A 12,190-nucleotide genomic window follows, 5' to 3' on the forward strand; every position below is an offset into this window, starting at 1 on the left:
AGCCGCATTTCTTGCCTGCTTTACCCCTCCACGGTTCGGAGGATCGGAGTGCATGGATGCTTACAACTAATTTGACCTTTGAAATGTATTGCACCGGCTCCATCTGATCAATCGACCCATCCATCAGAGGCGGATCGAGTGCGCACGCTAATCAGTTTCAGAATCTGATGATGCAGCTACAAGAGTAGATGCAGTGATAGCCAGCAGCCAGTGACTGCTGCATGTGTACATCGCGTTTCATGCCGGCCTCCATGAATAGTGCCATCCTCCTTTGTTTCTTTTCTTCTTTTCCTTTCCTTTCCCTTCCGCATTGGATGGATCATGGATGGATGGATGGTACGTGGACCAGACCGAGAGATTCGGAACAGGTGGGCTCCTCGAGCCACTAGCTGTATGTAGCCAGCTTCCTGCTTCCGCTGCTCGCGGGCTGCGGCTGCAGTAAGGGACTCCATTAGCAGCAGCTGCTGCTGCACAGCTGCAGGAGGAGGAGGAGGAGAAGAACCAGGAGGACGACGACGACGTAGAACAGTGAACACTGGCCGGACCGACACTGCTGAGCTGAACCAACGACAAGAACAACGTAATTCTGCATCTCTCTATCGTCGGTTTGATGTGCAGACTCGGGCTGAACGATGGATGAAGCCCAGCCCATGACTATTTCTGGCTGCTTTCTTTCGTTCAATTCTACGCCAGGCCCGACGGGCCGGCCTACATGAAGAAGAAGAAAAGTGAAGGGCCCACACTTTAATTGGGCCCTACGTGCAATGCGTCCATCTTTAGGCAGCCCGCGAGGACGAGACGAGACGAGACGAGACGAGCCGAGCCGGACGGACGAATAGCGACCAGACCCAGCAGTTTTCCACCGCATCTCCGGTCCGGCGGGTGTCGTCGTGTCGCCGGCATCCATGGCGGCGGTGGTGCGCGGCGTCCTGAGGGGCATCAAGGAGAAGGGCCTCGCCAACTTCCTCCGCGACGCCCGCGAAGAAGGATACCTGTAACCCCTCCATTCCCTTCAATCTTCTCCCCGCGCGGATCAGATGCCCCCCCGGCTGCGATTGCGATTTCGATTCGATTCAGATCCCTCCCTTGCCCCGTTCATTCATTCGCCGCGAGCATTCTTTGTTCGTTGCGGATCTAACGGGTTACTTATACATAGACCTGCTTTGCTTCCTACCGTTTTCGATTCGGTTCCGGCTCTCCTTGCTTCGTGCTCTGGCATTGCGAAAATCGAAATTAGGGTTCCTTGCTGAAATCGTACTACATACCTTTGAATCGTGGTTTCGTCCACGGTTATAGTGCCAATAATATTCTCTAGCTCTACCTTGCCCCCACACATAACCACCATCTCTCATACTGCATATGTAGTATTGAACTATTGATCGACATACGGGCGGGGATTCAGTCCTGGCATAAGTTGAATTAAACATATAAATTTCCTGCATGTTCCTGCTTGTTAGATTGACTAATTCCACACCCACCTATAGTTATTTTTCCTTGCAGTGTACAAACGCATGCTTATCAATCTTTCATGAAGTGAAGACCATATGGAATAGGCATCTAGCATTGTACAGCAAACTTTTTTTGAGACCATCGACAAACCTGTTGCCATGGTTTAGACGAATACCCAGTGTCTTTTATGTTTTCCTGTACAGATTGCATACATATGCAGTTGGATCAAACTACTTGGGAAGACATCCCATATTAAGTTACATCAACTGTGAAAGCAGCCTGATCTGCTACTGTGCCAGTGGTAACTGTAACCAATCTTGATTGAATGTATTTCAGTTGAAAATGATACTACTTACTTCTTAAAACTTTCACCCCAAGTCCTTTAAAAAGACGCAACACTGCCACCGACTCCAATTTTTGAATGCAAACACTAGGCACAGACACTTGGCTGTCTTCTATCAAAGGATCTTGTTTGTCACATGTTTATGTTTCCTGGGCTCTTTCTATTTAATCATTTTGTTCTGTGCTTGATATGAATTCTCAGTTTTGGAGATGTAGCTAAATTCTATATTTATTGCATTTGTAGTTGTTGCCTTAATCTAACATGTTGTTATTTCTAGGAACTGCCTTCTGGATGGGAACCTTTTGTAAGTGGCCACCTGCCTCTCGTCCTCCACTTTGCAGGAATGGATGTGGCTATGTGTCTTAGCACAGCTAATCCCCCTATTCTTTCCAGGCAAACAAAAATTCACAATATTGGCGCAACACTTGTAGGGGTTGACAAGTTTGGAAACAAGTACTATGAGAAACTGCATGACACTCAGTATGGTGAGTAATACTCTATTGTGCTAGTTGATCTGCTACAGTTGCTTTTATTGTGGAATACTTCTGTGTGGTTGCATTGGAATTTAGATCATGAAGGTGATGCTTTGTGTTAGAAAGAACAAACTCTATAACACTGACTGCAATTATATTTCAATACTTCACATCTTGTTTTCTTTCCTCCAACCTATGAGATAATTAACTTTGCTCTTTAAGGGTCGAGCTTGGCTGATGTGCATGTCTTTGTGGGAGCAAAATCGCTCTTGTGCTGCTGGCCATTTCCCCTGATTGTACCCAAGAATGATAAGCATTGGTAAATTTTGCAGGAAGGCACAGGTGGGTAGAATATGCAGAGAAAGGTCGCTACAATGCATCCCAAGTGCCTCCTGAATGGCATGGATGGCTGCATCACATCACAGATAACACTGGCGATCAGGCAAGTTTCCCTCTGCCTGTTGATTGTGTTAAATTCCTAATTGCTGTTCAAGCTTTAGTCTTCTGGCATGCTTACAGTAGTGCTTTCTCCCTTGTTTCTTTACTTTGATTATGTATAGCAATTAAGCGCCTGTATTGATGATGTGCAATTTGTCTTGCTCTGAAACATGTCATGCTTACTGCTTGCTCTGATAAACATCTACCATCCATGCATATTTTTGTTGGTGGGGAATGGGGATGTTGGAACAAAGAGATTGAAGGCTGTGACCACAGTATTTGGACATCGAAACTGGTTGGCTTATATGGCTATCTGTTACTTTTTTTTTTCTCCTCTGTGCTGCAGCTGCTGGCCCAGAAGACTGCTAGGTACCTAGTGGAGCACAAGCAGAACTACTCCGGTGAAGGTGAGGAGCTGATATACCACTCCAAGGGGCACGCCCTGAACCCGGGGCAGAGGGACTGGACGAGGTACCAGCCCTGGGAGCCAAAGAAGGAGTAAGCCTAGCAAATGTCGTGTCTGATCGGGGAGGACCACCCTGTTTTGGTTTTCCTGCTTTCTGCCTTGGGTCAGGTGTTGCTGAGCTGAATAATCAATCAGCGAGCGACTCAATTCGGCCTTGGGTCTTTGGAGCGATCCTGAATAATGTCGTACTGGACAACAATACTGTATAATTCGATCATCTTTGTTTGATTTCGAAAGGTTGCTGTTGTTACTGCTGTAAAAGCGGATTTGCTGAATCTCTTGCGTCTGGCTGTGATGCTAGTGCCACATTTGGTAATCTCTGGATTGTACGAGAGAGATCTGCTTGTTTTGGCATTGGGGGTCAATACTGAATCGAAGGAGTGGATCTGTGCGGTTGGTGTCTTTTTATGATTGAGGCGGGTGAAGCGAACCGGAGAAAGGGTTTCACAGTTCACTGAATTTGTTGTCTCTGCTCCATGTGAATCATATGGATCTGCAGCGCCGTCGATGGCTGCTGTGGTAACTGCAGAGTCCTGGCTGCTTGGTCGAGCCTCGAGTGCGGGGCTGTGACCGAGGGAGAGGACCACGCCGATAACTGAACACGTGCCTGGGACGGGAGGCGGCAAACGTGCCCGGCTCCCGCACCGGTCTCCCCACCCATTCTAGCTTCCGGAGGCCACCTACCCACGCAGGCACGCACGCGACGCACGCCTCTCCTCCGTCCTCCAATTCTCGAACCCAGAAAGGAACGGGACGTACTAAGCTCTGCTGTATAAGACCTCAGCGTGTACGCGACCAAGCTCCGCTCCAGCTCCTGCTCCTGCTCCAGCTCCAATGGCTTCCCATCCTCCTCCCGAGCCTTCTTCCAACTCGAACAAGGTATGGATGGCCGGCGCCTTCGACACCAACAACTAACTCGTTGGATACCTACTTTCCTTTTTTTAAGATTTTTTTTTTGGCGTTTTCACATCGCTTCTTCCCATTGATCGACGATTCATGCTTCCACCGTCTTCGATTGAGCTCTGCGTCAGCAGGGGTGGGGCGAGCACGAGGAGATCCACGTCTCCTCCGGCGGCGTCCAGGCTTACACCGACGACGACGCCGACTGCGAGAGCAGGCGCCCCTTGCTGCTCGGGACTCCCGCCTCCGCCGAGTGCTACTCCGTCTCGGCCGCCGCCTTCCCGTACGTTTGCCTCTCCGCTCCATTATTCTCCCGTACCTCTCAGGATTAGTGCCGCGTTCTCCCAATCGGTCGGTCAACCAGTACCCCCAAACCCTGCTCTCGAAATTGTGCCTCTCCATGGAATGGACTAGGATTACAACTTGTCCTCAAGCTGCTCGCTCAAAAGTCTACTTTGCCTGTTATGTTGCACAAATTTTCAGAGACTCCGCTCTTTCTTAGCATATCACTTATAGCCTGTTACAGATGCAATGTTTTTTTTTTGAAATAAAACAGATGCAATGTCTGACAACAAACAGATGCAAATTTTCAGTCTTACTGCACAGTGCATACATGTTCAGTTTACCTTATCAAGGTCTTCCACTTTGGTGAATTTGTTGCAGGTTCTTCTTTCCAGCCCTGGGAGGCCTTCTCTATGGCTATGACATTGGGGCAACATCCGGCGCGACCATATCACTCAAGGTAACATTGTGCCCACTTACATCTCAGGAAATGCCGCTTTACAACTTGCACACCAGCTGGGTCAACATTGCTAATTTATCTGTCAATAAATCTTTTTTTTCTGCAGTCTTCGACATTCAGTGGTACAACCTGGTACAATTTATCATCTGTGCAAACTGGCCTCGTGGTAATGCTTTATTCTGCATCATGTAAAAAAATTATTTCAATTTCAGCAATGCTGGATTGACTAACTAGCATCCTGTTGCTAAATGATCACATCACGGGTTATGCGTGATGCAGGTCAGTGGCTCACTGTATGGTGCTTTGATCGGCTCTGTCTTGGCATATACTATTGCAGACTTTTTAGGTCTATCACCCCTCTTCTTTTCCATTCTACTCCTTAGTGATGACGCAATTTAGTCTGGTCTTCTCATGTTTGTTTGTGTTTATTCTAATTACCTTCCACAGGGCGACGCAAAGAGCTTATCCTTGCTTCAATCTCATATTTAATTGGAGCCCTTCTGACAGCAGTAGCACCCAACTTCGCTATCATGGTGGTTGGCCGCTTTTTATATGGAATAGGAATTGGATTGGTAATGGGATCTTTTTTGTCACAGTTGGCATTGCGAACCATGTGATCATGCACATTTCTTCATGAGGCCTTATGTTTTGTTTTGATTAAAAAATATGAGGCTTATGGAAGCTGCTTTTATCAGGCCATGCATGCTGCTCCAATGTATATTGCAGAGACTGCGCCAAGTCAGATAAGAGGCATGCTCATTTCTCTAAAGGAGTTCTTTATTGTTCTTGGGATGCTTGTAAGTGTATATTAGTTTTTCTCTCTCTATATCATTCCTTTAGAATCTTTTAGATTTCTTATATTTGTATTTTTGCAGCTTGGTTATATAGCAGGCAATGCCTATGTTGAAGTGGTTTCCGGTTGGCGTTATATGTATGCCACCAGTACACCATTATGTCTCGTAATGGGAGTCGGAATGTGCTGGTTACCCCCGTCACCTAGGTGGCTCCTGTTATGTGCCATACAAGGGAAGGGAAACCTGCCGGAGACAAAAGAAATTGCAACCCGGTGCTTATGTCGATTGAGGGGTCAAACTTCGCCTGATTTGGTCTCAGATCAGGTTAACTTGATTCTGGAGGAACTGTCGTATATTGATGAAGAGAAGCAAGTTGGCTTCAGGGAGATCTTTCAAGGAAAATGTCTTAAAGCAATGATAATTGGATGTGGTTTGGTGTTCTTTCAGCAGGTGATCTCTTTTACCATTAGTTCCTTTCCTGAAAAATAAAATATTATGGTATTTCAGCTGATCCTACCTTATGTATATGTCAGGTAACTGGTCAACCTAGCGTGCTATATTATGCTGCTACGATCTTTCAGGTATTGACATACTGTTACTTTTCTATATGGAATTATCCAATTGAATCGTTTTTTTTTTTGGGGGGGGGGGGGTTACTTTAGAAATCCATTCATGTTAGGAATTGCTATGACGAACTCCTGTATTGGGAGGGGTTGAAGGCTTCAAACATTGTCAATATAACTTTCGGGGGGGGGGGGGGGGGGGGGGAATAGTTGCCAAACTTGTATGGGCAAATTGCGCTATTAGGACCTTTTGCATCCCAGCATTATTATCTTTCATACCTGTATCACCCATATGTATCATTGTTTGCAAGCAGAGTGCTGGATTCTCTGGGGCATCTGATGCCACTCGTGTGTCAATTCTTCTTGGTTTACTGAAGGTACATGTCAATACTTTTGCTACTTCCATCTGATTTATTGTCCCCCCGAAAAGGCTTTCAGCGGTGCAATTTATGAGTACATTACAGTAGAAATGAAGCATATTGTTTCTAATCTTAATCCAAACCGTTGCGTGTCCTTCACAAGGTTCCACACATTCTATTCACTGCCCGCTAATGATGTTATGGTTTTCATACCACAGTTGATCATGACCGGAGTAGCAGTCCTTGTGGTTGACAGGCTTGGCCGAAGACCGTTACTCATTGGAGGTGTCAGCGGAATTGTAAGTCTGCATTCAAGTAGATTATCAATAAGTTGACAATCTGTTAGCTTTTTAGTGGATTTTTAGTGGAAAACATACAAATATCTTCATGGAGGCTGGTCCTATGGTTACTGAACTTACACATTGATTGTACAATGTGCAGACTGTTTCCTTATTTTTGCTGTCCTCCTACTACACCTTACTGAAGGATGCCTCCTATGTGGCTGTAATAGCACTTCTACTGTATGTTGGCTGTTACCAGGTATTTTATCTTCGTTGTACATTGCTCACATAGCCATCTTACCTTATTCGAAAACTCCGGTGAGGATTACTGTCAATTTATGTCAGCTGGAGTAGTAGGCTTTGAGAAATAGTAGTTGAGGATTACCTAGCACCAAAGTTTTAGTAGTTGACTTGTGCTTTTTTATCGTTGAGTTATATGTGGCAATCTGTCTGATGAAGAGAACTTGCTGTGCAGCTGTCATTTGGTCCTATTGGCTGGCTTATGATCTCAGAAGTTTTCCCGTTGAGGCTGCGAGGCCGTGGACTGAGTGTTGCTGTTCTTGTGAATTTCGCATCCAATGCGCTGGTCACCTTTGCTTTCTCCCCACTGGAGGTATGACCCTGGCATCGTGCCCTGCCCTGCCTTTTTATTATTTCGCCAAAGATTGTTGCAGTGTATTCATCTCATCTGCAAGATATCGCTGTGTGTGAAGTGCTCATGATAGTAGTGTGTATGCATGGTGGTATAGGATTTGATTGGAACGGGGTTGCTCTTCTGTGGATTCGGGGTGATCGCAGTGGCGTCTCTCGTCTTCATATTCTGGATGGTTCCGGAGACGAAGGGACTCACCCTGGAGGAGATTGAAGCGAGTCTGTAGTAGATTAATCCAGAAGAATGCTCATCCGTCCAAGTTCCAGTTGACTGAAGGAACTGCTGGTATCATTTTGCAGTCAGCCTTCTGCTGTAGCTAGCTTATTCAGATTTTCAGCAAGCTGTTGTAGTAATACTTACTGTTTCCTGGTAAAGATTAATTCATGAGGCGTTCTCAGGAGCATTGCATTGCTGCTGTACACTGTAGAGCTAGCACTGTGGTCACCCTAAATGAGCAGTAGCCGGCTGTCTGCTGTGGGCTACAATGCTCGTAGATGGGCCAGTTTATTATGGGCCTTATGCTACATAGGAAGTGATGTTTGCACCTAGCCGGCCGGCCCACTATTTTTTTCGAATTGTGCATTGATGACAGAAACATTTCAGAATTGTGCTCCTAGCTAGCTTTGTAGTGTACTGAATCAATCGGCAATTGAGTTTACCACAAAGACAGTATCTCCTCCTCCCCTGCCTCCATTGTGGGCCACTTGCTAGCTACTACTAGCAAGTACTCTTGCAAAGATAGAACATCACCGCGAACAAAATCAAAAGTATACTCGATATGGTCAAATGTACAGGCATATCAGATGGCAAACTTGTATTTCTTGTTTACCAACAATTAATCTAACTATACGTAAGTTTAGTAATACAAAAGTATTATAATTGGATTTGTCTTTCAAGGTACATTTATTTGCGAGTTCATAACTAGTACTCCATGGTCCTAGAATATAGGTTTTCTTGATTTTGTCGTAAGCAAAACTTGTCTAGCTTTGTCCATGTTTATAGAAGAATATATCAACATTTTTTCTACAAGATAAATTATCAAGACAAAAAAAATTCATGATGGATCTAATGGAACTAATTTGATGTGTAGAGTTTGCGCATTTTTAAATATAAATTTGGTCAAGTTAGATAATAGGATAAAACTAAAATGACCTAATACAGAGAAAATAGCAGAAAATCTATGATTATTAAATAAAATAAAGACATAAAAATCCGTATCAAGCCAAATTATACCGCATTAAAATAATAATAGATGGGCTGACTATATATATTAGTTAAAGTCGTTTCTCTCATGCAAGCTTCTAGGCTTGTCGTCGCAAACTCGCAACCTTGAGGAAAAGTTGTTGCACCGTAAATAATAACGAAACGGATCGGATAGGATGATCGACCGGCCGGCCAGCATAGCTCCGAAGAATGCGCGTGGTGTGGTTGAGGTTCTAATTTTCCACATTTGACGGTGCCGCGTCAGGATGAGACGAGGAACATCAACGCCACATGGGGGCCCCTTTATCCTTCCCCATGTGAACCATCGCTTCACATGTTTCCACATTTGCTATCAGGATTCATGATAAAAGCGAAATAGCTAAATACGTCTTTCAACTTTAATCCAAGGGTCACTTTGATTCCTGAAGTATCAAGTAGTCCACCTAAATCCTTCAACTTTTAAAATTGAATCAAAATGGTCATTGAGCTGATGTGGTATGCTATATATTCATGCCATGTCAGTTTTAGTTGTCCATGGATGAGTCAATATGTTATAATGTCTCATTTAACCCTTTGCGTGGATTTGATGGTTTACAAGATGAAAGGACCGTGACACTCTAAGAGGGGTGAATTAGGTGTTCTAGAAACTAAAGCTCCAAATATATATAAAAATCTATTCTAAAATCTATCTAGATGTGCACTAACTTTTACTATGTGTTACTTTCTCTACCGTATAAAATTTTTGCACTTAGGTTCCAATCCTACAAACTACACAAGGGAATTCTAGAAAAGGTAAAAGCGGGATGTAAGTGCAAAGTAAGTGCGGAAGTAAAGGGGTAGAGAATGCAAACTTCCGGCGTGGCGAGACGGCAATTTTTACTGAGGTATCGTAAAGCAATGCTTTCCACTACTCCTCGTTGTTGGAGCCACTCTCAAGGGAATGCCCGCACAAGGGCATAAACTCCCCAGTCGAGTAACTTCATGGATAGCCGACGGACCTTCCCACGCGCAAGTGGGTCTCCGCCTAGCCTCTCCCGGATGCTCCCCACCGTTTGCCACTAGGTAGAGCTTCGGCAAAACGCTAAAGGCCTCTCCTCCTTCTCACAACTACCGGCAGCCACTCCACAAATGTGGTTGGAGGATCTCGCAAGACTTACAAGTTCCGGATTTACAACTCTTGGTGCGCACAAGTACTGATACAATGGAGGTGTGCAAACCTCGCCTAACTCTAGGCTAATCAAGACCTAAGCCTTATGCTAATTGCTCTAATCTTCTCTTAAGAACTTTGGTGGATTAAGCACTAAGAAATGTGTATAACACAAGCCAATACCTTCACTGAGCTCAAACACACCTCAAATGGCCGGGACATGGTGTATAAATAGCCCGAACCAAAGAAACTAGCCGTTGCAAACTCATTGCAACATTCTGCATACCACCGACTGGAGTCGGTGCTCACAGGAGGGGTACCACCAAATCAATCGGTGGTCTCCACCTCAGCTAGCCGTTGGGCCGCTGACTTGCGGGCCCCTCTGCACATCACCGACTTATTCGGTGATGGCTTCCTGGCTTGACTGAATCATACAGTTAAAGTAGAGACATTTACCTTCATCCCAGACTCACCAATTGATTCGGTGAGCTCTTCATGGCATTGACCGAATCATATTGTCAAACCAGAGCCATTTACCTTCATCCCAGGCTCACCGATTGATTCGGTGAGGTCTTCATGGCATTGACCAACTCATACTATCAAAGCAATGCTCCAACTGTTGTTGATCACCGATTGATTCGATGCTACTTTTATATCTGACCGAATTAATCTGTTAATTGTGTTGGTGAGGAATCTATGCTTGTTTTGATCATAACTTTTTACTCGGGACTCCGATTTTGATGATCTTGGACCCTTTGGAAAGCTTGTGAAAAGCTCTACAAGACTCTCCAGAAAATAGCATATTTGATGAGTCAAAAATATAAATATCCACAGGACACTTCCAATTCATTTTTCTCATTGTCCCGGCTTTGGAGGTTTTCTTTGTGTAACTCTACAAATATTCATTCTTGACACATATATTAGTCCCAATAGTTAAGTTGTTATTCAATCACCAAAATCACAAACAATAGCTTAAGGGATATTTTCCTTACACAAGAAACTTATTGATGCGGACATCACCATGTTGGATACACCCGAGATTTGGTCTTCTACGAGTTACAAGTTGTCACCAACTTGGTCTTCATGTCCGGTTCGGATTCAGCCGACCACCCTGAACGAAAATGCTGATATCTCCTTCATACGACGTCGAAACGAGGCATTCTTTGATGTGTTGGAAAGAAGATGATGAAAGCTTTCTTTTGTTTCTGGTCTGAGCTCTAGAAGATTCGTGGATAATTCTATGTGACCATGATAAGGTGCTGCGTTACCTATTTTGGGCCAAGTTAGCCCTGTATCATGTAGGGCCTTAAGCCCGGGTTGAGAATGCCCCCACCTAGTCACCCTCAACCCTAGCACATTCCCCCTTAGGTATAAACTCAGTAGTAGCCGCCATATTAGGGTTTGGATTTTGTTTAGTTCTAATTTTCCATTGAGAAACATACATCTTCATTATAATTGTGACGTCAAGTTCTTTTGCTGTGAATCAGGGCCCCGTTCTTGTTCTTCACCACTGTGGTGATTAGTCCTTTTGCGATCAGAGCTTGAACCCCATACTTGTCTTTGCTTCATACACATCTGCAATTTCGGATTGCGTGCTTATACTTTCTTACTTGTGTTCTTCAATTCGCTTGTAGGAATAGCCTTCTTGGCGAGGTCAATCAAGTTGTGCTTGGTTGATAACCAACGAAGCAGCGGTGTAACAGTTGCTAGGGTTCAAATCATGACTGATTAGAAGCCTGGATCGCCAGCGTCGTGACTCCACCAATCGAATTTACTATACCTATCCGAAGATCGGGCCAGTGCTCATCAAGTGGTATCAAGATTCAGGTTAACTGTGAGGTATACCTTCATGTTCCCCTTTAGATTCATCTTATTTTCATTACCTACAGTCCACAAAAGCTAAAAAAATTACACTTTCCGCTGTCCTATCACCTGTTTTAGCCTTTGCAATTTTCGTTTCATATTCATTTTGTTGAGTTTGTATCCGTGGTCGAGTTGTTGTTGCTGTTTACTGTGTTCGTGGTCGTAGTTCAATCTCCTATCGCTGTTTTTGTTTCCGCCGTTATCCCATCCACCTTTACCCAAACAACAAGTCGAGCCCTCACGTTACTTGACTTGCCCCTCTAGCCGCCTTGTGTGAACTCTCGCTGCGCAAGCCCTAGATAGGTCGCAAGCCGCTGTGTGTTTTTCGCCTTGCATCGCAGTCCTCCTTATTTCATCTGGCGATACCTGCACTAGGAAAGCTTTGCCCTAGGTTTCACTTGCTGAGAGGCTTTGCTCAGCCATGTTTCTCCATTGGCGAATAGGGACGCTTTGCCTAGCCATGCAGACACGTTCTGCCTTGTTTTTTACCTCAAAAATTCTAATTCGGAGGCCCTTC

At 44.7% G+C, this 12,190-nt stretch overlaps 2 protein-coding genes across 4 annotated transcripts; both read left to right on the plus strand.

Annotated features, from left to right (window-relative positions):
- The first annotated feature begins 809 nt into the window (after positions 1 to 809).
- Positions 810 to 3,444, plus strand: LOC112874782 (probable NADH dehydrogenase [ubiquinone] 1 alpha subcomplex subunit 12). The gene is made up of 5 exons (XM_025938305.1): positions 810 to 994; positions 2,070 to 2,096; positions 2,186 to 2,277; positions 2,598 to 2,707; positions 3,050 to 3,444. Exons 1-5 carry the CDS (start codon positions 906 to 908, stop codon positions 3,203 to 3,205), a joined length of 474 nt encoding a protein of 157 aa, XP_025794090.1. The 5' UTR covers positions 810 to 905; the 3' UTR covers positions 3,206 to 3,444.
- A 340-nt stretch (positions 3,445 to 3,784) lies between these two features.
- LOC112874780 (D-xylose-proton symporter-like 2) lies at positions 3,785 to 8,129 on the plus strand. 3 transcript variants are annotated; one of them, XM_025938303.1, is made up of 14 exons: positions 3,785 to 4,048; positions 4,201 to 4,352; positions 4,733 to 4,811; positions 4,918 to 4,977; positions 5,091 to 5,157; positions 5,259 to 5,383; positions 5,507 to 5,608; positions 5,687 to 6,055; positions 6,139 to 6,186; positions 6,483 to 6,545; positions 6,746 to 6,826; positions 6,969 to 7,067; positions 7,284 to 7,421; positions 7,537 to 7,677. In XM_025938303.1, the coding sequence occupies exons 1-14, from the start codon at positions 4,004 to 4,006 to the stop codon at positions 7,555 to 7,557; spliced, it is 1,449 nt and encodes a 482-aa protein (XP_025794088.1). In that variant the 5' UTR covers positions 3,785 to 4,003; the 3' UTR covers positions 7,558 to 7,677. The 3 variants fall into 3 exon arrangements, with proteins under 3 accessions (XP_025794088.1, XP_025794086.1, XP_025794087.1); XM_025938301.1 differs by having other exon boundaries at positions 3,820 to 4,048; positions 7,558 to 8,129; XM_025938302.1 differs by having other exon boundaries at positions 3,824 to 4,048; positions 4,204 to 4,352; positions 7,558 to 8,129.
- The last annotated feature ends 4,061 nt before the right edge of the window (positions 8,130 to 12,190 follow it).

The sequence above is a fragment of the Panicum hallii genome, chromosome 9 (assembly GCF_002211085.1).
Source record: "Panicum hallii strain FIL2 chromosome 9, PHallii_v3.1, whole genome shotgun sequence".
NCBI lineage: Eukaryota > Viridiplantae > Streptophyta > Magnoliopsida > Poales > Poaceae > Panicum > Panicum hallii.